The sequence below is a fragment of the Dioscorea cayenensis genome, chromosome 21, assembly GCF_009730915.1.
Source record: "Dioscorea cayenensis subsp. rotundata cultivar TDr96_F1 chromosome 21, TDr96_F1_v2_PseudoChromosome.rev07_lg8_w22 25.fasta, whole genome shotgun sequence".
Lineage (NCBI taxonomy): Eukaryota > Viridiplantae > Streptophyta > Magnoliopsida > Dioscoreales > Dioscoreaceae > Dioscorea > Dioscorea cayenensis.
Window position 1 is genome coordinate 2,219,834 of NC_052491.1, and position 25,590 is coordinate 2,245,423.

The following is a 25,590-nucleotide window of genomic DNA, read 5'->3' on the forward strand; positions in this document are numbered from 1 at the left end:
AATCATATTTAATTATGAAAACATTTAAATTCACATACTTAATTACACAACCTCATAAAATCATTAACAAATATATATAGAGGAATTGAGCCTATATATATATATATATATATATATGCTTGTTCAATTCCGCAACAAAACAATCAAACCAAAAATAGGGGTAAAATCACAACCAATGTTGATAAGAATGGAGCTTTTAAGCATTATCCGACTCAGTTAGGTTTACTACAAAAATTAGAGTGTAAAAAACTTACCAAGAGTCTTTCAATCCAATTTTCACTAACAGATATGGCATTCATATCAACACTGAAGAGCTCATGGTTTGCATTGCTAGTTCTTAGCATTTGCATTTCAATGGCAGCATCTCGTGTGCTAAACGAGAAGTTGATGATCGACAGACATGAGCAATGGATGGTCAAGCATGGTAAGGTCTACAAAGACATTGCTAAGAAACAACATCGGTTCAAGATATTCAAGAGCAATGTCGAGTACATAGAAACCTTCAACTCTGGCGAGCATACCTTCAAACTTGGTGCAAACCACTTCGCTGACATGACCATTGAAGAGTTTAAAGCCAAGTACACTGGCTTTCGCCCTTCCTTGTCTAACAATCCTCTCAAGACCTCCTCCTTCAAGTATGAGAATGTTGCTAAGGTTCCTGATTCTCTCAATTGGACAGCCAAGGGTGCTGTCACTCCTGTCAAAGATCAGGGACAGTGTGGTAAATTCCTTATCCAACATATACATATATATATATATATATGTTGATCTTCATCTCAAGAAGTAAGGTATATGGTGAAATTGGCAGTCTTGACTCCAACCTTTATTTGTTTTGTTTTTATATAATTATATCCTTCAAAACTTATGTATATATAAATATATATGTGTGTGCCCGTGTGCATGTGTAGGATCTTGTTGGGCATTCTCTACAGTGGCTACAGTGGAAGGAATAAACAAAATCAAGAACAATGCTTTGGTCTCACTTTCAGAGCAAGAGCTTGTGTCATGTGATACTAAAGGCGAAGTAGAAGGATGCACTGGCGGGATGATGGACGATGCATTCAAATTCATTGTGTCCAATGGACTCGCAACCGAAAAAAGCTATCCTTACACGGCACGTGATAGTTCTTGTGCAAAGTTTACAAGTGTGGTTCATATTACTGGTTATGAAGATGTACCTCAGTCCAATGAGACTGCATTGCTTAAGGCTGTGGCTAACCAGCCAGTCTCGATCGGTCTTCTTGGTGATAACATCATGTTTTACCACAGCGGTATCGTTGATGCTGGTAGCTGTGTTGCGAAGAATGTGGCTGAGCTAGACCATGCTGTCACCGCCGTCGGTTATGGAGTTGAAAATGGAACTAAGTATTGGTTGATGAAGAACTCATGGGGAGACCAATGGGGTGACTCTGGATATGTAAAGTTGGTGAGGGATGGCATATTTAAGGAAGGCACTTGTGGTCTTGCTATGTATGCAAATTACCCTGTTATGCATCGACATAAGAAGATGGATTAGCTAGAGTCTTGTCTATTGTGTCATTTTATTGCATTGTTTTAGATCTTGTAATTAGAATATTTTTTTTTATTGTGTTTTATTTTGAGAATGAGATGTTACGTTATTGTAGTACTCTTTAATTTGATTAAAGTCTGTGACAATGTATAATTTGGAAACATATTGAAAAGTGGTGGAGGTTAAGAAAGAAAACTTGCAAATCGTAGTATATTATTATTATTATTATTATTATTATTATTAAGATTTAAAAATAGTAATAAAAACAAAAGAAATGAAAAAAATTATAATTAATTATAATACTAAATTGGAAAGAAAGGGTTATTCTTATTTTTTATCTTTTTCTTCTTTGGGAAATATTTTTATTTGAATTATCTCATAAACAAAAAATAAAAATAAGGTTGTTATAACTTCAGGTAAAATTATGTATAAGTCCTTAGAAGTTTATAACCTGCGCAATCAATCCCTCTATTATTTTTAGGACTTTCCTGTGCTTAATTTAAAGTTTTTCTTTTTAATACTTATTCAACTATTTCCTTAGGAAAATATCAAAACTACCCCTCCTACAAAGTAAAGGTTAGGGTTATATAATTAAATTTAATGAATTTGAATTTTAGGAATAAATGATTTTTTTAAAAAAGGGATTTTTTTAGAGAGATGAAAAACTCGAGGGATTGTTTAAGGAATAGGAAGAATTGGAGGGATTTTTCAAAAGTTCGGTTTAAATTTGAAGATAAGAGGGAGTTCTAACTTGAGGATATTTTAAGGAATCGGAGGGATTGAAGGGATTTTCTAGTTTCCTTTATCCTGAAATCTGGAATTATTAATTTTTTTAAAAAAATGTTACTTAACAACACAACAGAAACCATATTTTGTAAAATAATATATTTTTAAAAAAATACAGTAAAGGCTCTTGCAATTATTATTTTATATGGTATTTATTTATAGATAAATAAATAATTTATTAATTTTATCAATATAGCAATATTTATTAATTTGGATAAAGTTTTTGTATTTTTTACCATTAGGAATACAAAAGCAAAGGCAAATATAGATACCAAAATTACATGCAATCCATGGATCCACATGATATGGAGTAATTTATGGAGGGACTTTTTGCATTTTTTTATCAAAATTTAAAAATAAAAAAGTGGTGAAAATTCCCATAGGAATCTCAAAACCATAACCAATCTTTTTATTCACACAAACATAAAAAAAAATAAATCTTGGATGAGATTGAAATTTAATTTAGTTCATAAACAAAGGAAAAATCTTTAAAAACACATACCAAATATACTGTGTAGATTGCAAAAAATTAAGAATGAGATTGAATTTAATTTACATATCAATTTTTTTTAGATGCATATTTTAGAAAAAAGTATAATTTAAAAGTAGAAATAGTTTAAAAAACTTCAATGTTGTGAATTTTGATTTATATATTTGATGAATTATTAATTTATATTTTTTTTAGGACTTAAAAGTTTTTAAAATTATTATCTTATAAATTTAGTAAAATTATTGATTTAGCATATTGGCCTAAATTGGGACTAAGAAAAAATTATTTAAGCAAAATGATTAATTTATTGAATATTCATATATGGAGATTTTATTGTACACAAGTAATTTTAAAACTTTGCTCAGAAAACATAAAACATGCCTAAAAACAGTATCTAACATTTGAAAATTTTAAATACATACTATACAATGGCTTGGATATAAGGAAAAAAATTAGATGTGGTCGGTTTCACCCAGCAATAGATAAGTTTTATATTCTAGGTGATGAGCGCAATTCATATCATGTTTTACATACTCCCAATTCATAATTTTGCTTGTCTTTTATCACTTTTTGGATATATTCCATACTATTCTTGTTATATTTGTTCAAGGTGTAGGATTTTAGGGTTCAAAGCAAATAGGAGTGAAATCAGGGTTAAAAACAACCAAAGATTGCATATGTTTCTAAGTGTCCAAGCCAAGCACGAGTAGAGCACGGTCGTGCTCTGGCCCTATGATTATTACTATCTGATGAGGCTTGAGTAGAGGACCAAGCATGGTGGTGTTTCCAAGGGGAGCACGGTCGTGCTCCCTCGCCGTGATATTCTCTGAATTAAAACACCATCTGTTGACAAGGGAAGCACAGTCAGCGTGCCCCCTTGCACGGGCAGAGCATAGTCGTGATCTAACATGATTTTCTTTAAATAACACTTAGCTGATTTGCTCAGAAGTCCCACATAAGAGCATGGTCTAAACATAACCATGCTCAGACCATGTCAAGCCCAAAAATCCCTTTTTTACTCCCAGATCTAGGGTTTATTGGTATTTTTTGTTTTGAGGTTTTCTTCCCAACTTGGAGAGGATTGCGGAGGACGATGATCAACCATCACTACACTATCTAAGAGGGTCAAAGTTGAGTTGGAGGCACTAGAGAAGTGGAGTTAGCTCATCCATGAAGCTTGTGAAGCACAACTAAGGAGAATTTGTAAAAAGGGGAAGTCATGATTTGTCACCTTAATGCATTCATTTCTTCTTCTAAGTTGTATGAATTTGTGAGAGGCTAACTGTTCCACGGTGCCCCGGGATGCTGAACTATGTTGCTTTATATACTTTGACTACTTGGTTTAATGTCTAAGGGGTTCTGATGCGTTCTGTGTTTATTCATGTGTTGCATAACTTGGCATGCTTGATTTTCATAGTTGTTTGTGTAAAACTTGGCGTGTGTGGATTACCGTAGTTGTGATTGCCTTGTGTAGTTGCAAAAGTGTGTATGAAGCCAGTAGTTACACTTGCAAAACTTGGCATATTTAATAGCCATAGATGCAACATTGCTTTTGAGCACCTGAAAGGATCTTAGGATGTACTTGGTAGACATTAGAAGCAAACCAGTACACTAAAGCAGATAAGGATTGTCCTAGGGCATTGCTCTCTTGTTGTTGAAAACTCGATCCTAGTAGACTTGATAATTCCACCCTCTTTATCTTTTTCTTCTTGTTAGTGTTTCTTCTTACCAACCAATTTTTGACCTACTAGACATTAGAGGAGCAATTAGTACTAGAAGTTCAGTCCCTGTGGTACGATAATCGTACCCCTTATGGGGTACAACGTTTATTACATGTTACGATCAGTACACTTGCTGAGAGTGTAATCACTAGGGATGACACATGTGCATTCATTAAAATGTACAAAATTTTGTAACAAATGGGTACTGATTCATATCCAGTGACTAAAACAAAAAATCTATTCAAAATGGTGGGACCTCACTTCCCAAGATCACTTTTGGCAACAAAACATAAAATTGAGCATTGGGATTCACCTAACAAGCCCTTTGGTTTTTTGGAAAATTTGAGAGATTCTATTTTATCTCTGGTACTGATACTTCTCCTTTTTATAAAATTTAATTTATTTACTAAATTTTTGTGAGGATTTTGGATTGATTTCTTCATTTTTCTAAGCTCTCATTGGATTTCTCTCTCATAGCTTAGATATTGTGAAGGTAGGGACCTTTTTGTATGTAATCTTGTTCTTATAAGATAGTTGAATTTTTGGAGGTTTATATGAATTTTAAGTTCATTAAATTTAGTGAGGATTGTAGAATTATAGGTCATTGTCTATTCTTCAATTCTGTTCATCAAATAGATGGCTATAATGTTCTTAGAGACCATAATCCTCATGCAACATACATAATTTAATTTAATTTTATAAAATCAATTGAGGATTTAAGAATCATAAACTATGCTTTGTTTTTCAATTTTGATAAGAACAATATTAGGGCCATAAGATTGATTAGGAATTAAAGAATACACAAAACCATCAATAAATTGTTCTTGGGATCAAACTCCTCACTAAATATATATGTTTACTTCTCTCAACATGTAAATTATGTTCATTAGGGTTTGTGATGATTATATAAAATTCTTAGTATTTCAATTTTTTCCAAAGCTAGCAACAGTGTCATTGATTTCTTGGTTACAGATGATTCTTCAGATTCTTCTAGTAGTGACATTAATTGTATAGAAAGATCATCTATGGTAGTGTAAAAATGAAGCATTCAACTTATTTCTTGAATACCTGAAATTGGAAAAAAATTTCTTCATTTGATGAGGCCTATAGTTACTATAAACAATAAAGGAGTTGGTTTCAACATTAGAAAAGGAAACATAAGGAGATTAAAGGATGAAACCATGAGAAAACAATTTATTTTTTGTTGTAGAAAAGACTTTTGAGAAGAAATTTTAAAAAAAAATGATGTCAAGTACAAGAGAAGAGAGATAAGGGTTGGCTGCAATACAAGAGTTGGATTTACCATTGATGATAGTCCATGGATTATATTTGACTATAATACTAAGTAAAACCATGAGCTAGTTCAAGGAAGATTAGATATATATGTTGAGAATTAGTAGGAAAATTTCAAATGCACATGCTTTTTCAATTAATAAAATGGATGAAGTAGGGATAAGACTAGTTGATACATAATCTTACATGGCAAAGAAGGTTGGAGGTGAACATTATTTAGGCTTTCTACCCATTGACTACAACAATTTCAAAAGAAATAATATTTTAGAAGCAGTTAATGCTTAACATTTGATTGACTACATCGAAAGCTTACAAGTTGGTGGCCCTTTATTTATTTTGTACAGGTTGATGCTGAAAATAGCATGACAAACTTCTTTTGAAGAGATGGAAGATCAAAAGTTGATTGTAGTTATTTTGGAGATGTAGTTATTTTCTATACAACTTATAGGACAAACAAATACAAAATGATTTGTGCACCTTTTGTCAATTTCAATTATCATGTGCAAAATGTTCTATTTTGTTGTTCATTCTTACTTGATGGAAACTACAAGCTCTTTATTTGGTTATTAAGACCTTTATAGAAGCAATGAAGTAGAAACAACCTTAAACCATTTTTTTCGATCAATGTGCTGCGATGGCAAATGCTATAGAAAATGTAATTTAATGCTCACAACCTAGACTTTGGTTATGCTACATTAGTGAAAACGCTATTATGAAAATTCCAAGATTCTATGATCAGCCTGATTTTAAGAAACTCTTCAATTTCTTACATCTATAATTGTCAAACAATGGAAGAATTCGAGTTGAAGTGGAGTTATTTACTCAACATATTCAATCTTTGTGAGAACTCATGTACCCAAAATCAATACAAATATGAAGAAAAGTCGGCTCTTGTTTACAAAAAAAGATACTTTTTTAGCTAATATATTATTTTCTCAACGAAGTGAAAATAGGAATAGTGTTTTTCTATATTTCACAAAAAAGAGAATAACTTTGACAACGTTGTTCAACAATATAAGAAGATATTGCAGAGAAGACGAGGAAGATAATTATTTGAAGATTTAAGTTGCAATCACAGTCAACCTTTTCAAGGAAAACAGTATGGAATAGCAAGTTGTAAACACTTACATTGAAAAAATCTTCAAGAAGTTCCACGAAGAACTTATGAATAGTTTTTCAGTTGTGCTACATGGTATTAGATATAATTCTTCAACTCACAATCATAAGTTGATAGGAGAAGCCACAAGCAAAGAGAAGATCATCACTTAAAATTATTTGGATGGTACTATAAGTTGCAACTATAAAAAATTAAATCAGTGGGCATATTATGTGCTTATGCACTGAAAGTACTAAATTTAAATAATATATTTCAGATACTATCTCAATATATCTTGAAAAGATGGACGAAACATGTTAAGGTTGGGATTATTGGCCATGAAAATGATATGGATTTATTAGTTTGCAAAGAAGTAAACTGATGAATAAGGAAACTATTGTAGTTTCTAAAGCCTTGATGATTGAAGAAACTTGATCCTTCTTTGATAATTGCTTGGATGTTGCTCTTAGAAATATTAAAGATATATTAAAAGTCAAGTCCAAAAAATATTTTGATATGGAGTATTTACATTCTGAAAGTCAGCATTAAGTCATTGAAAAGCATCTTAATATCTCTTTAGCCTCTTAAAGAAAACTTTTAGACCCTTTATCAATCCATCTATCAAGGCGTCAATGAAAAATTGTTGGAGCATAAGTGGAAGAATGGAAAAAAATTGGCAAGTAAATTGATTGGTAAAGATTTAATTGTGTATCAATGTTATCTCAAGACCTTGCTTCTAATAATTTGTCTATACTTATTTATTATTAATAAAGTTCTAGCTTTAATGGAGTACATTTTCTGTAGGTTCAAATGTAAAATCTAAAGAAGTAGTTATTGACTATGTTGTTGAACCAATGATGCATCAACCTAATACATCTCAAGATTGAGCAGTTCCCCTCTTAAGTACCCATCTAGTTATCTGCCAAAACTAGTTCACCCAGTTTTGTTATATATTATATATATACTTAAGTGTGAGGGATATGGGTTAATATTTTGATGTTTCTTTAAGCACAATCCCAATCTAAGGATTTTTTTACATTAGATTAATTGATTAAGTGATATAATGAATCTTCTTTTGTCCATGTAATATAGTTATATTACATCATTTTCGGCAATCTAGTTTGTATTATTCAATAATTTGCTCTTAAAGGACTAATTTATTTATAGAATTGAATTTCTGCAATTTCTGTAATTATCCAATGTTTGTAATCTAGTTTATTTTCAAAACTGAATTTTTATACAGTTTCCCACAGTTTGTAATCTAGTTTGTTTAAAGAACTAAACTTTTTAAATTTATGCAATTTGTTTAGTTCAAGTATCGATTATGGTTTATTTTTAGAACCTAACCATTCTTGAACCTTGACCTACATGTTTCAGGTCCTTTCCAAGAGGGACAAAAGTTCCATTTGTAAAAGAAAGGTAGCAAGGAATGTCATTTAGGGCATTATACAATACAATGGTCTGCCTCCATGAATGATATTTCAAGTAAAAGCTACCAATGATTTGATATAGACTAAGTTCACAACATTTGTAAGTATGATGGGGATAGAAACCAACTATGCTTATTTCGTTCAAGAGATTTGTTTGTTATTGTTTACATGATTAGTTTAGGAGCCCTAAATACAGATATAAGAAATGTGTTCTTATAAATAGCCAAACTTATATTTCCAAAACAAATTTTACTTAATTAATTAATATATTCATCAGGGAAATAAATTTATAGATTTCACTTAATTTAAAATCTGTTAAAAAATTTTACTTAATCAACTAATATATTAATCAGTGAAATCAAATGAGGGAACCAGATGATAAACTCATTTAAGAAAAACTAAAAATCCTAGCATATGGAGTTTTATCCATTTAACACTTTACTAATGAATTTATATATTAATCAGTGAAATCAAATAAGGGAACCAGATAATAAACTTATTAAAAAATAAAAATAAAAACCTAGCATATGGACTTTTATCCATTTAACTTTTTAAAAGATTCCACTACTGGATGGAAGATCAATCTTCTTAAAAGTTTTGTGCATTTAATGAATGCACATGTGTTATCACGTGGACGGAAGACCCATCCATCACTGGGTGGGCAGCTACATCTATATATATATATATATGCTATGAGGAAGGGATCAACAAGAAGAATCAAGAAGAAAATGGAAAGGAAACAAAGGAAGAGAAGAACAAGAGCCAAAAGAACATCATTTCATTCATAATTTTACATAATACAACTAAGTATCTCTTTATACAATGTTCTATAGCTAGGGTAAGAAGTTGCTCATTGGCCCTTGCAACTTAAGAAACCAAGGGTTGAGTTTAAAACTAGCCTCAACTCTCCATAGGAACCAACTAAACTATGCCACTTGACTATCACCCATTTGCCACATCAACCAATGGTTAACTAATTAATAGCTAACCAGCCTCCTAAACATCTGAATAGCTTTGAACATCTCTACCTTTACCGCCCAAAGCTTCAACTTAGCTATTCACTTCCATCTTCACTCAACTACTCAATTCCACTATGTATCACTTCTTACCCCTTAAAATCTCCTTTGTCCTCAAGGGAAATCAGGAAATTGCAATTGTAATTCATGACCAAATTCCCATATAGCTTCAGAAGGTATGGTGTTAGCCCAATGAACTAGCCATTGAGTTGTTGCTCCATTACCTTCTTTGACCACCCATCGGTCCAAGATAGCTTCAAGATTCAACAAAGAGATAGGAATGGTAGATGAAAGTGAAGTAGACACTAATTAGGTGCTCAAAATTACCCTTCTTTAATGGGGGCACATGAAAAACTACATGAATTATTGCATGTGGAGACAAATCTAGTTTGTAAGCAGTGTTTTACCAATTCGATTGAGCATCTTATAAGGTCCGTAAAACTTGGTTGCTAGCTTAGGTACTTCTCTAGCTATTACTAAGCTTTGAACATATGGTTGAAACTAAAGATAGACCATGTCTCCAATGTCAAACACTCTACCTATATGATGCTTATCAGCTTGAGACTTCATATGTTGATGAGCTCTCGACAAATGATGTTTGAGCAATTGCATTATTTATTCCTAGTCATTGAGCAAGGAATCAATAGCTGTCACTGTAGAATCCTTTGGAAAATAGGATAGATGAAATGGTGGGGCAACTCCATATAAAGCCTAAAAATGTGTGACATTAATTATAGAATGGTATAATATATTCTAATTGAATTTTGCAAGTGAAACCCAAGAACTCCAACTTCTAAGTAGATCCCTTGACATGCAACATAAATAGGTGTCCACACATCGATTCACTACTTCTAATTGTATGATTGCCCATTATTTTAAGGATAATAAGAAGAATGTTTTAAGTCTACAACTTGCAATTTGAAAAATTCATGCTAGAAAATGCTCATGAAGGTTGGATGTTGATCAATGACTATTACTGATGGGAAGCCATGCATTTTGTATACATAGTCCAAGAATAACTGAGTAAAGATAACATCATTTTATGGATGTGATAGAGTAATAAAATGTGTATGCTTTGTGAGTTTATCAATCACAACCAAAATCACATTCTTTGCCTTGGACTTGGGCAAACTTTCTATAAAATCCATTGTCATGTCTGAACATATAGAGTGAAGGACTAGCAAATGTTGAAGCAAACCTAGTGTCACCACATTTTCTGGCTTAAATTATTGACAAATATCATATTGTGAAATAATCCCCTAACAGTCTTCCACATTCTCTTCCAAAACAAAACTACAACTAGTCTTTGATATGTGACATGAACTCTAGAATGTCCCCTTAAGCACTACTATGGAATTGTTGTAAGAGTTGTTCCCTCAATGCTACATTTTGGCCAACTACCAATTTCCCTTTCCATAATTGTTTATCCCGTGGCTGAGTATAATGAGAGTAGTCAACACCTTGCTATAAAATGTGCATAATTCCCAATAGATTATTATCCTATTGTCAGGAGGCCTTAATTCTATCCATTAGATCTGAAGAAATAGATGAAATGGCCAACAATTTTACATGAATAGATTACAGTCTAGATAAAGCATCGGTGTATTAGTACTACCTTGTTTATATTGAATCTCAAAGTCATAGGCCATTAGCTTGGAAAGACAAGTATACTATTGAGAGTAGTCAACCTTTGATCCAACATATATTTCAATGGTTGGTGGTCAGTTTCAATCACAAAATGTGTACTCATTAGATTTTGTTCCCATTTCTTGATTACAAATTTAAAAACTATCATTCTCTTTCATAGGTAGGGAATGACTGATATTTTAGGGACAAATTCTTGCTGATGTAGGATATTGAATGCCCATTTTGATGTAGAATTGCACTATACTTGAACTAGAGGCATCAGTCTCAACAATAAAATCTTATTTGAAATTAGGTAGAGCTAGAATAGTTGTTGTGATAAGTGCTTGCTTAAGCTGATCAAAAGATTTATTGAGCTACCTTATTCCACTTAAAGAACGCATTCCCCTTTAGCAAAGAATTCAGAGACTGACACATTTATGCGAAAATCTTTAATGAATCTTTTCTAATAGCTTGCTAAACCAAGGAACCCCCAAAGTTGCTTACTTGGTATAGGAATAGGCTATTATGCAATTGCTTGCACCTTTTATGGGTCAATACTCACTCCATTATTATAATTAATGTAGCCCATATATGCCATAGAATTCACAAGAATATTACGTTTACTAAGTTTCACAAACTAAGAGTTTTTGGAAAACTTTGCCAAGATGGGCTATATGCTGACTCAAACTCTTGTTGTAAAGTAAAATATCATGAAAGAACACTAAGAAAAACCTTCTAAGGTAGGGCTTGGACACTTCAGTCATGAGGCCTTTAAGTTAGAGGGTACGTGTATCTGTTAAACCAAAATGCATCACCTTGAATTCATAGTGTCCCATATGTGTTCTAAATGAAGTTTTATGGACATCTTTAAGATGTATTTTGATCTAATGTTATCTAGACCTCAAATCCAGTTTAGAAAACATGATTGACCCATAAAACTCATCTAGTAATTCTTCAATAACTGGGATCTGAAATTTATCCTTAATTGTTAGATTATTAAAACTCCTATAATTAATACATAATCTCTATGAATTATCTTTCTTTCTAACGAAAACTACTGACAATGAAAGTGGTGAATTGTTAGGCTATATTACCCCCATATCCAATATTTCTTGAGTTAACTTCTCAATCACATCCTTCTGTAAAGGTTCATACCTGTAAGACCTCAAGCAAATTGGCTAAACTCCTTTTGGCCATCTAATTTAATGATCAGGTTATCTAGGAGGGGGTAATGTCCGAGGTTCTTGAAACACCATAGCAAATGTTAATAGTACTTTTGATATCTCTATAGGCACTTTGTTGATCCAGGTAGTTAAATCATCATCTTTTGAGTTTTGGAACTCCAGTACATCTCAATTGTTATAGCAAAACACAGAGATAATTAAGAAGCCTTAGATAACAACTTTTGTAATTTCATTTTAATAACTACTTGCAACCTTTAGTTTCTCCCTTAAGTACTACCTCCTAATATTCCAAATAGAATGGCATCTGTAGTTGTCAGAAGTTCTACATTATGTCTCCCAATTCAAACAACCACTAAATTCCCAAATATTAAATCATAGTTATCCAAAGGGAGAATTAATAAATCTACCATGAATTTATATCCTTGCATACTCCATTGAAAATATTTGCATATTTCCTAACAAGATATATCATTTCCATTAGCAGTGAAACCTTCCTTTCTGAAATAGGCTCAAGAATACATGCCAATTGCTTTACCACCTTCGCATCCATGAAATTATGGGTAATTCATGAGCTTATCACTAGAAGCAAAGTTCTTATGCCAATATTCCCTCTAATTATCATAGTTTGAAAACTATGATTCCCATTAATTTCATGAAAGGACAATTAAGGAGATTGTATCACAGCATCATTTCTTTCCACCTCTTCAAAACAATCTTCTTGAGTCTCTAGATCACCTAAGTCTTTATCGTTAATTTTTATCATGAAAATATGTCTTTACCTACATCTATGACTTGGAACATATTTCTCTTTAAATAAAAAACATAGCCCCCTTTATCTCCTCTCATCTTGCTCCTTGTTAATTTCTTGAATTGTTGTTGACCAAAAGTAAAAGAACTAGGCAAAGGTAAAATACTTGGCTTGTAAAAATGAGCTTTTTTTTGTTAAAATTTACTAAAGTTCTTGCCACTAGTCCTGAAGATTGAACTCTATTACTCCTATTTTGTAACCTGCCAACTTGATCCATAGAACTCTTTTTTGCCCATAACACCTCTTTTACTTTGTCTAAAGCATAAGCATATTGTAAGGTTACTGGGTTAAATAGCCTTATAAAAATCTAATCACCTCTCGAAGCCTTCCCAAGAAAATGGCTAACATCTTGAGTCTCATTGAAAACAATTTTGCTCAGCATCAAATTAAACTCCTCCAAATATTGTTGTAGAGAACCCCCTTACCCCTAATTTCTTGATCTCTAAAACTGGATCATCAAAAACTTGTTCTCTTGCTATCAGTGTAGCTACCAACTCACTCTAAGAAATTGATCTCCTTTTTTCAATAGTTTTCAAGAAAACTTTGTACCAATTCAGAATCTTACCCTCAAAGTGAATTGAAGCTATCTTGACCTTGAGTACTCCAATGGTGTGATCAACTTCAAAGAATTATTTTGCCATATAGATACATTCATTTAATCCTTCTCCATCAAAATTGGAAAATTGTAACTTGGTGTATTGCCTATTATTATTCTAATTCCAACAAACATACAAGATTCCATTTCTCCACCCATCCCTCCAGTATTTTCCTGTAGCGGATTCTAAGATTGCACCTTTGTGTTTTGTAGCACTATTCCCTCTACTAAAAGCTTAATCTCCTTCATGGCTTTATTGTTCTGCTCTCTAGTCTCCTTAATGGCCTTGTTGTGCATTTCATCCATTTCTTTAATGAGGTTCTCAAGGTCGTGAATGTCTTACTTCTTGTTTTTGTTCACCATTGTTAGGTCATTGGCTCTGATACTAGTGTTATGTTGAAGGGATCAACAATAAGAATTAAGAAGAAAATGGAAAGGGAATAAAGGAAAAGAAGAACAAGAGCCAAAAGAACATTATTTTATACATAGTTTCAGACAATACAACTAAGTATCTCTTTATACAATGTTCTGTAACTAGGATAAGAAGCTACTCATGGGCCCCTTGCAACTTAAGAAACCAAGGGCTAAAATTAAAATTAGACTCAACTCTCCATAGGAACCAACTAAACTATGCCACCTTACCATATATTACCCATTTGCCACATCAACAATCAGTTAACTAATTAACAGTTAACCATCCTCCTAAACATTTAAATAGCTTTGAACATCTCCACCTATACCACCCAAAACTTCACTTCAGCTGTTCATTTCCAGCTTCACTCAACTGCTCCATTCCTCTACTTATCAATATATATATATATATATTATAACTAGTAACATTTTTACATAATGGGTTTATCAAATATCTTTCTTAAATGATGTAAATGCCAAATTGGCATCCACATTAGCATCCATGTCATTTTTTCTCGTTATTGATCTTTTTTTTTTAAAAAAAAAACTTTAGGGCTTGTTTGATTATTGTTCTTTATAATAGTTTTCCATTTTTGAGAGCAAAAATATTAATAAACTTGTCTGATGATGTATTTTTTAAAATTATTTAAAAAATAAAAAAATAAAAATATATTGTTGAAAATAAAAAACTGAGATCAACTTTTAGATGCTTTCTAAAGTTTTGTTTTTAAAACAACGAGAAAAGTGGAGAAAAAAATTTTAAAAAAAATTTTAATCTACAAAAATGTTAACAATTGCAAAGATAAAAACAATTCCAATCACATCTAGGGTTTTCTAAAATTAATGCTTTCATACAGGCCTTCAAGTTATTGTCTTATATTAATAGTATGTTGCACTATTCATAATTATATATATGAAAGTGGGGTCAATGTGACATGTTTAGATAAAGGGAAAAATATGAATTTTGAAGAAGTTGATGATTTAACAAGGCAAACAAATTCAAAGTAGAGGGCTTTTGAAATTCAAGTTATATTGTGAACAACTTGTCAAAATATCCAATGAAAGTGTAGTTAAACTGGAAACGCATTATAATTATATAACAAACTAGATGCCGGTCGATTATAATAATTGTGAATGTTGAACTTATGCTTGAATTATTTATATAAATGTCATTGAACATTAATTAAACATATGCATTATAATGTCATATTAAGTTCTATTAATATTTATTTTATGTTTATTTTTTAGAAAATAGATTATTATATTAGTTCGTTAAAGTCATATGGTTATTAGATTATTGTCAAAATAAGCAACAAACTCAAGTACATAAAACAACTAAATCTAAAAGCTTTTATATTTTTGGTTATCAGAGCATCTTTTTAAAAACTTTTTTGAAATGAGTTTTTTATTTTTTTTGTTTTTAAGATCTGTTTTCAAAATATCTTCAAGTAAACATGTTTTTTTATATATTAATTTTAGAACGTGTTTTTAAGAATCAATTTTGTAAAACTGTCCTAAAAACATAAAATTAAAAACAGAATCAAATAGACCCTTCTTATCATTCATATCATGTCCTGCGAAGGAAACAAGTTTTCCAAACCAAACTCTTCATATTCTGCCCCTAGAGTGTGTTTTCCAATATTAATCTTCCTTCCTCTTCTTGTCATATTTACTCTACTTCTATTCCTCTCAAAGATGAGGGTGTTCTTTTCTCAGTTCTTTTTTAATCATTTGAATTAAATTATGCTTTAGGTCTTTTGGAAAAGAGTTACTACCTTAGAGAATTAACAATTAAACTCAATTAAGAACTTTTTTCAAATCTTCCAAGATAGCTTGCAGGTTTGAGTCGTTGTCTTATTCTCCATTCTATCCTAAATGATTCAAGTTAGAGATGGATTCGAGATATGGGCTCCTTTCCTTACTAGATGTTTTAATGTTGATTTGAATTCGACAAAAGGGAGAAACTCCGCCTTATTTGAGTTTAAAGTTCCCCTCTGTTGATTTCTTTAGTGTCATTTGAGAACCTACTATTAGTTGCACTTTCTCTCTTGGTGGGTAAGTTACCTTCTTTATTTCACCTAATTTTACTTTTTGATTATCTTTCCTACTTTATTTTATTGTGCCTAGAGCAACCGCAGATGGACTAAGTAAGCTAAAAGGAATGGAAGACAAAAGGAAAGTAATTGGTCATTCAAATCCTTTGGCCTTTCGGTGAACTAAGTGCTTACTAGATTGGACCCCTTCACCGAAGAAGAAGAAGAAGAAGAAGAAGAAGAAGAATATTTAGCTAGGATGCTCCATTTTTATTGTTACTTTAGAGGTCAAAAATTGGGGACCTCAGAGAGCCTAATCATGAGAAAACATCACCAGTAGCCTTTTTTGAAGAAACTAAGGATAGTGCTAGCCTAATTGCTTCTTCAGAGGCTTCTATAGCCTTTGAAGTTGAGACTCCTATCTTTATAAATCCTTACTATGTCACTGAAGCTAAGGTATTTGCTTCCATTAATGACCACTCTATAATTAAGTTTGAAGAGCCTATTATTATTGAGCTCCTTGACACTGGGAAACATGAGGTGTCTGCCTTTGCAAGGCCCCTAATAGTGAAGAAACATAAGGGCTTTCTTCAATTAAAAGGTAGGCCTTAGATATTAGAGGTGAAAAGGCTAAAATATCTTTTCATTGATCTAGTAGCAGCTTTTGAAGGTAAAGGAAAGGTCCTTCCCTTTTTGGCCGGTTGTGGGCGAGGAGGGATTCGAACCCCCGACACCGTGGTTCGTAGCCACGTGCTCTAATCCTCTGAGCTACAGGCCCCACCCCGTCTCCACTGGATCTGTTCCCGGGAGTACCCTCAAAAAGGAACCTTTCCTCTCCTCAGCTATTTCGGGTTAAGAAGATGTGAAAGCGCGTTTCTCTCTATAAGACTATAAGAACAGTGCGTTCCGAGGTGTGAAGTGGGAGAGAAGAGATGTCATAATTGGGGTTTTGAATAAGACGACCTTAGCCTTTGAGGTCATTATGCTTGACTCTAATCTTGCCAATATGAATAAGCTACCAAAGAAAGACTTAATTGCGGGGCTTATTTTGTCCACAATGAAAGTATCTCCCATTTTTTCTTTCTTGTTCTTAGTAAAGTCAGTTGGCTTTAACCCTTGTTTGCTTCTTTTGATTCTTTCAATGTAGTCTACTCACATTTTTTGTAACTTAACAATGGAGACAAGAGATCATACCAAGAATTTTTTTGAGAAGATTTTATCAAAGTTATACCAATTCTAGGCCACGTTGTCTAAACTCGAGGCAAAGTTTCTTCATTCTAAGGCAAACATGGCCACGTTTGAGTTTGAGCCACAATTGTTAGAAGCAAAGTCATTTAGCTTGGGTGTTAAAGTGAAAGCCTTGGATGACGAAATTAAGATGAATAATACCAAGGTGAAGATAGCCAAAGTCACAACAAACATCAAGGTTGATAGTGATATTAATTGATAAAGTATGCTAACTTACTCAAATCTAATAATAAAGCAAAAAAAGAAAAAAAAAATTGTTAAGGAAGCTGTAGACAAAGCAATGAAGAAGTTTTGACTATCAAATGATTATGACTATAAGCTTATTGCCTATGAGAAGAAAGCAATAATAGAATATAAGTACTCTTCAAATTTGATGAGTGAGTTCACAACATTTGTAGCTAAAAGGATTAAGGAATTTAAACATTTGACGAACTATATACAAAGGTTTCTTATAAACTACTAAAGGGGTCGAGGAAGTCTTTAAGATTTGTAAAGAGGTCATGCTTGCTAATCCTATAATTGACATTTTTAAACTAAATTTTAAGGTTTGCACATTATAAGTAACTATTTTCACATCAATGAGGTTAATGTACACTATAAGAAAAATTGCAATTTGCTAAGGCAAAGTTGGCACGAAAAGAACTACAAGCCCACTCATGCGGATCAACAAGATTTACTAATCAATATTCCAAAATAAGTGGAAATTTGGCTATGTTTGATACTGCGCTTGGCATGGGTTTGAGCTGGTAGTGCTAAATGCCCTGCCAAAGTTTTTTGTTTGGCACAATTTTTGATACAGTTTTTAGCTAGTTGTACCAATTGGCCTACCAAATATTTCAACTTTCTTAACAAGAAAAAAATATGATTTGTATTATACATACTTAAATCTTACTTTACTTACTAGTAACTCAATAAAAACCAAAAATTAAAAAATAAAAAATAAAAAAAATCATGAATTGTTTACGAACAATTCCCACTTGCTAAGCATCCATGCCAAATCTACTCAAAGTGAGAATCACGTCAGTCACTAATAACCTTCGCTAAATTGGTCATCAAATTACTAATAATTATTTTTTAGATGGTTTATTGTTACTTACAACTACAAACCACCACTCATGTAGATCATCACAAAATCTTTTTTGATATAATTCCAAACTGATCATAATTTATTAACCATTATTCCAAACAGAAAGTGAAGATTTCGATTTGCTTGGCATTCTATTTGCCATGGATTTTAGCAGGTCATGCTAAATATCGTGCCAAATATTTCATCTAACTTAACTTGAAAAGTTATAATTTTTAATATACACTTGTAAATTTCACTACTAATTCATGAAAAACTAAAAAAAAAATAAATAAAAAATAAAATGTAAATAAATTGTTATAAAAAATAGTATAAAGTAAAAATTATTTAACATTTGTTTTTAAATCTGTTTAATTTTTTTTAAAGATTACTTAACATTTTTATTTATCTTAGGTAATTTATCTTGGAAATCCCACATCACTAAAATATTATTTTAGTTTATAATTACCATCCTTGAACCACAAGTAAATGAGTGATCACATTCTTTTGATCATTAAGAAATAAAATAAAATAAAATAATACAAGGTTTAGTAATTAGTACTTTACCAATTACCTTCCCTCTCATTGATTTATCTGCCAAAGCATTGTGGGATCTCTGATACATTCATCAAATAAATTAAATAAAATAAAAGTTATGTTGGAAAACAATTATATTTTTTAATTATCAAATAATATAATTTATTTGAATACAGTCACATGTATTTTTACTTGCATGTGCGTGTTGGATTGACTTTTTGTTAAAATGTTTTTAATTAAAATATTGAGTAAATTTTTTTGAAAGGTCACCTAACTTTTGTCTTTTTTTTTTTAAAAAAATAATGGTCATTTCAACTTTAATTTGAAGTATTTTGGTCATTCAATTTTGATTTGATTACACTGGCAGGTCACTCGGTCTTTTCCCGCCACCCTTTGCTTACGTGGCGGCCGGAGGAAATGAGTTAGGGGCTTCTTACATGCTGGATGGCTTAGCTGGCATGTCCATGTCAACTGAAGCCGGCCTGCTCAAGCAACACATGCCACGTCATGGGAAAGGGCAACACGTCAGCTTCTTCTTCTTCGAGAGGAATGTGGTTTCATAATACTGAACAACAACAATGACGAAAATGCGGGTGAGATGTCCAGGCTAGATCGAGTGCCCAAGTGGGAGAGGATCTTCGGCTGGTGGCGGTGGTAACCCACCTTCCAAGTTTGATGAAAATGGCATCCGAACGTGTTTAAGTTCTTTTTTTATATATATTTTTTTATGCCCTAGCTGTGAATTTTAGATTCTAGTGTGTTTCAATGTAAATCATTGGAAAAAATGAAGTTTAGATTTTTGCTTGATTGTTTGGACGAGGGGTAATTAGAACCTTTCTTTATTCTGTTCAATCCTTGTTAAAACCCTAGCTACATAACAGTGATGAGTTCTTCATCCAGATGAGCAAGATGCAATTTAATCCCATTTAAGATGCAATTGTCTAAGTTGCAATTGTTTTAACTGAAAGCCCTTGCATTCCACACAGTTCTGTAGGAATCATAGAATTAATTAATACAATCACATATTGATGACATGACTGAGATAATAAATGAATTACTGAATTAATTACCATTCTCCAAATTCTGTAACTTGATATTAATCACACTAACACAGATTTGTCTTAAACAGTTAATCATAAGATGAAGTGTTTTACAATTGAACCTAATCTGCATTACTAAATTAATACCACAATTCAGAGTATAACACTATATATTAAAGGGAAAAATGAAGAAAATAAAAGAATTCCATGATGTCAAAACATATACATTCATTGAAACTAATGGAATTTGTTTGTTAACAACCCCATTAAAGGATAGAAATGGGGAACTTATTCGAACAGACAAACAAAACTAGATAGCAGTAGTGATGCAATTTTTTGTGTTGTTGTACACAAACAGATAGTTTTCTTTCATTAAACAATATTATACAGAAAAACCATGACGCCTATGATAATACTAAATATTCAAGGAGCTCTTCCACCTGCCCCACTTCCTGCAGTAAATGTCACATCATAAGGAATCCATACATTTTTCTCCTTTATGCCTTTGTTCAACTTCTTTTTCTTTTTCTTGGGGCTTCAGAGTAGTAGGTTTTGTAGCATTAGGAAAATTTCTTTTTCCATGATGTTGTGCCTTTGAAGTTATGCAACCTTTGCTCCTACCACTGTCAGTTTTTGCTTCCTTATGGTAGTCTCAATTGTAGCCTGTGCCTCAATGGGGTGGGTCTCGATAGCTGGATTAATGACCTAGGACAAGGATTAATGAATTTGGTAAGTATGTACCATTTTAAACTTTTTTCAATTGTGATGAGTGTACAATGTTCATGAATTTTATATCAATTTGCACACTCAATTGGTATGCATTAGAATCATTTCATGGAATTCGATGCTAAATATAGTGTGTTTTGTATTAAACAGACTTTAGGCAGTGCTTAAAGATGAGTGAGCTCCAAAAGAAGCATTTTAGACCAAAACGATGAGTTTCGAGCTCTATCGGCATCATTGTAGTAAGGACAAGGTAAACTGGGTGGCTTACGGCCTTAATTTGAATTAAAAGAACCTTGTTGGCATGCTTATACTCGTAAGAAGGATTCAAAGCCAATCCATAGAACCTTACAAGCAAGTCTTACACCCATAAGGATACCTATAAGGACCATTGACACACATCTCTTGCGTGTGTGTACCGCAAGTGCACGGGTTGTCGAAGTAATAAAGTACCCCGGTGAGTGGGTAGTAATTTCCATAGGGAATAATGCTCGGAAACACAAGAATTGCTATTTAACTATAGTGAAAATGATTGAGGAGTTGTGTGAACAATATCAATGCAAATAAAAGTAAAGAAAAGAAAAGAGGTGCAATAGGGATAAGGAGAGGTATTCGATAGAGAGATGGGCACCCGGATATTGCTCACCCTAGGACAATTATTTCAAGTGCAAGACTAATCATTATGCCTCCTAACTGATGCTTAATGAGTTATGGACATTCAAAGACACACGATCCCAAACCCAATGTCAATAGTGACTAACCCTACAGTATGCCCAGCAGAAAGGGATACTCTCGACGCCTCACACTGTATGGGGTTGCATGAAACTCTAGGGACTCCAAGTGGTAAACCCTATTCCCTAAGATAGATCTAACCTTTTGGTCCAGGAGAAAGACACAAAGTCATGATTAAGTCCTCAGCACTAAGGATTACTTTCAACACTTCACTCTGTTGCCTGCACAACTAAGCCCCAATGGAGTTTGTCTCTTAGCACTTCACTCTACCATGACCACAAAGAACTCTTGGAACGTGGAGGTAAGATAAACCGCATCGGAAGGGAAAGGGGGAGTTCCGCTACCTCTCGACTCACCCTCTCGACCTCTCCAACCTTGCTTTGTCTAATCCTAATGGAGTGTCACTCATCCACAAGAATTACCAAGATGGATTCTCAACCCTAGTGTCACTCTAAGGGAAAAATAAATACAACAAGAATTCAATGATGGAACTTAATTAAAATATCAATTAAAGAAGCATAATAAAGGTCAATGAAACAAAATCATCCTAGAGTTTACAAGTCCAAGCACCCACTAATGGTTTAGCTCTCCATGGAGCAATACACAATCAATAATTAAATCAATAGTGAAAACATGTAATCCATAGATAAAACCTTTTTGTAGTTCATATTGATGGTCTTGTGGAGCCGCCTCGTCTTCTCCAAAGGTTCCCTTGTCAAACTTAGGGTACACCAATAACTCTTCTCCAAAGGAATGCAATGTCAAATGCCATAGAACCACTTCAAAAACCTACGCAAAGCCTCTCCAAACCCCAGCCATGAGCACCTCCCAAAATGGATAAAAGATGGGAAAAATATTTTTCAAAACGTCTCAAGTCGTGGTATTTTATAGGGGCTGGAATTGGGCATCCACACAGGCGTGTGGAATTTCCACATGGTGATGTGGTTTCCATAATTTGGTTTCCTGCTAGCTATGAATAGTAACTGTTACATTGATTTTGCTATAGTGATTTGCTACAGTAACTGCTACAGTACTTCACCAAAATGCTCACAAATCCACTCTTTTCATTATGGCCACATGAATGGGCACACAACCATGCGGTAGATCGCGTTGCGTCTTCAATGAAATCACATTGACGAAGGTCTTGCTAGTATTACACAAGTCGGAACACATGAGTGTGACTGCCTTTGTACCCCTCCACTTTGCGTATTCGCTTGAGCACAATGAAGGTTGGCACACACCCACATGTATTTAAGCACAACTTGTGTCTTCACGTTTGTTCAATCCGGGTGGTATATATGTTCTTTTCATCAATAAATGCATCCACGATCTACTTTTGGTTCCTTTCTTCCACAATTGTCTCCTCAAACCCTACATGCACGAAAGAACACATATACACACGAATAATCGATAAAATCTGAGAAACGTAATGCTCAATATAAGAAAAGAATACTTTGTATTACTTATACACAAGCACTTATAAAACTCTCCCACACTTAAGCTTTTGTTTGTCCTCAAGCAAAAATAAAACATTAAAGCCTCTAAGAAGGAAAAATTGAAAGTGCTTGGCCTTAGGTTCACCAAACACATTTAAAGTAAGTATTCTACAAGTAAGGAAAAATTCCAACATCGAATAAGAAAAATCCATGCTCTAGCTAAAAACTTGAATAAAAAAGGACAACAACCCGATATTAGGGTAATTATGTGTAAACTCACTCAAGTCAACCCAACGTATACTCCTCAAAGCTCTAAGTGAGAGGGACTTATTTATGTACAAAAAAAAAAAGAGAAGGTAGTAGCTTCACACATCCTCTAAGGTAGCCCTTTCCTAAGCGGCAGTTAAGGTGGCTTTCACACTTTCGAGGTGGTAGCTCTTTGTACCGGGGTAGTAGCTTTCACTCATCCCATGAGATAGCTCTTTCTCTCATTAGGGCATAACTAGTATCCGACTTATGAGAGTAGATTCATACTTCATAGGTGGTAGCTCTTTCCACCCCCAATGCACCAATGAACAAACATATCTATTTTTTATTTTCTTTTTCAACCATTCAACAAATTTTTTTCACATAAATTAAAACAAGAAACAAACTAAAATAGTCCCTTTAATGGGGAACTTGAGTTTCCACATAGTTTAATGAGTGAGTAACGCAACAAGTGTCAATCAGGCAAAAATTCCTAAAACTTCAATTAAAACTAGAGCATGAGAACATTCAAAGCTAAAAAATTCTCCTAAACTTAAGAATACAACCATTGCAACTAAGGTGAACCGCCATTGGCTACATGAGCATAAACAATGAAGCATAAGTATAGAACATATGTAATGTGAACTCCCCCCTCCCCTCAACACTTAAGATGTACATTGCCCTCAATGTACGCATGCAAGCACAATAAAGTATAACAATTAAAACATGTGTGGAGATGGGCAATTAAAATAATACTCCCCTGAACTCCTAATCGTACATTTGATGGAGCTATATTCATTGAGAGTTGAGTTCCAATGGGTTGTGGAGCACACACGGCCATGTGAGAAGAACAATGATCGTGTCCATGACTATCCCTCAAATTCCAAGACTCACAAGACCATCTGCACGTATATACAAGGGGGTTCAGTGAAGCTCAACAAAAACAAAATAACTCAAGTCTAAAAAGACATGAAAATGAAAGACAACTTGAAGCAACTCAAAAATAAAAAAATAAACTCAGAAAGAATATCCTTTCTGAGTAGTACAAGTCCAAAATAAGATTTGGAAATAAAATATGGAACATAAAAACAAGTAAAGTAAAGACGACTCAAGCTTCGGTGTCAATTGCTAGTGGTGGATCTGCTACTATTGCTGGTGATGATGATGTTGGTGCTGCTACTAGTGGTAATGGAGATGCTGGACATGTCGGAGGAGTACAGGGTATCATCACAAAGGGAGAAGTTGCATCTCGCTCGAGTATCTGTTGTAGAATGTCGATACGCGCCATCACCTATATGTGGTTCATGGCCTGTGTCGCGTGAACCTCAGCCAACTTTGTCTATAACACCCCTACAACACTCTCGAGACTCTCAAAATGATCATGGGCTCGAAATGGAGAGAACATACGCACTGAAGATGTCTCCTGTGCTGTGGGTGGTGCCTCTGTTTCCATCTACTCTGGCTGTGGCTCAAGAGCAGGCTTCGATCTCTCTACTGCGTCACCCTCGCCCTCGGCTTGCTCTGGTGGGGGTATGATCATAACATATACTCCATCTCTATACCTCCGGATCATGCCCATCAAACGCATGGTCTCCAAGTCGAGGGGAGATGATACAATCGTTTTCTCGGCCCCTCGAATAGCATCCATCAGACCCATGCCCATGATAAGTCTCGTAATATATGGGCTTGAGAAAAGAACTCCGACTCTGGCATACTGACCCTGTTGACACAGATACTCGGCCAAGATGTGCCCCAGATGTAGCGGCTCATTCTGTACCATGGAGTATAAGTATAGTAACTCTTGTTTGCTCAAAACTCTGCTATTGTCACTACAGCAGTTCACTGATCTGCTTAGGACTGCGTGAACGTATCTGTGTGCTCTTGGGATGGAGTCTGAGAACTTTGCAAAGATCCACACGCCTGTGTGGAAATTACCCACGGGTGTGCGACTGTTACAAGGCCATTTATAGGGGCACTCACACGCCCATGTGTCCTCTCGGGATGAGCTCTGAACGGAAACACACGTCCGTGTAGAAATTCCACACAGCGGTGTGTCTTCTCTGGATGACTTTAAAAAAATTACAAAATCTGCATAAAAATTTTTGCAACATTTACACACATACAGAGGCTGCATAAGCACTAAAATCTTGACCAGAGAATCATTGAAACATGCTCAAATGACCCAAAACTTCGCCAGTTACCATTAAGCACACTAAAATACCAATAATCCATGAGAAAAACACAGCAATAACATGTAAAAATCAAGGCACCAACACTAAAGCTCTTATTCATGCAAGTACTTAACTAAAACCTATAAAATAGTAAAAACTTGGGTTGCCTCAAAAGAAGTGCTTGTTTAACGTCACTAAGCTTGATGTACCTGACCATACCTCATGGGGGCTCATGGAGAAAAAATACTTCCTTGTCATCATTACTAACCTCTCCACCAAAGTATAGTTTTAGCCGGTGCCCATTAACCTTAAACGTACCTTCTCCAGATGAGTAATTTCAACAACACCATGGGGTGACACTTCAGTTACAGTATATGGCCCAAACCATGTAGACT

General features: G+C 33.7%; 1 protein-coding gene and 1 non-coding gene across 2 annotated transcripts; one reads left to right on the forward strand and one right to left on the reverse strand.

The window, feature by feature from the left end:
• Positions 1–288: 288 nt before the first annotated feature.
• LOC120252495 (senescence-specific cysteine protease SAG39-like) lies at positions 289–1,516 on the forward strand. Its single transcript, XM_039260666.1, has 2 exons — positions 289–721; positions 909–1,516. The coding sequence occupies exons 1-2, from the start codon at positions 289–291 to the stop codon at positions 1,514–1,516; spliced, it is 1,041 nt and encodes a 346-aa protein (XP_039116600.1).
• Positions 1,517–16,703: 15,187 nt separating this feature from the next.
• Positions 16,704–16,782, reverse strand: TRNAR-ACG. Its single transcript has one exon. It is a non-coding gene; the product is annotated as a tRNA-Arg (tRNA).
• Between the last annotated feature and the right edge of the window lie 8,808 nt (positions 16,783–25,590).

Bases quoted from the DNA above. Each gene is read 5' to 3' on its own strand.
- LOC120252495 (XM_039260666.1), top strand. From the start codon at position 289: ATGGCATTCATATCAACACTGAAGAGCTCATGGTTTGCATTGCTAGTT. The intron at 722-908 runs GTAAATTCCTTA...GTGCATGTGTAG, and splicing joins CAAAGATCAGGGACAGTGTG to GATCTTGTTGGGCATTCTCT.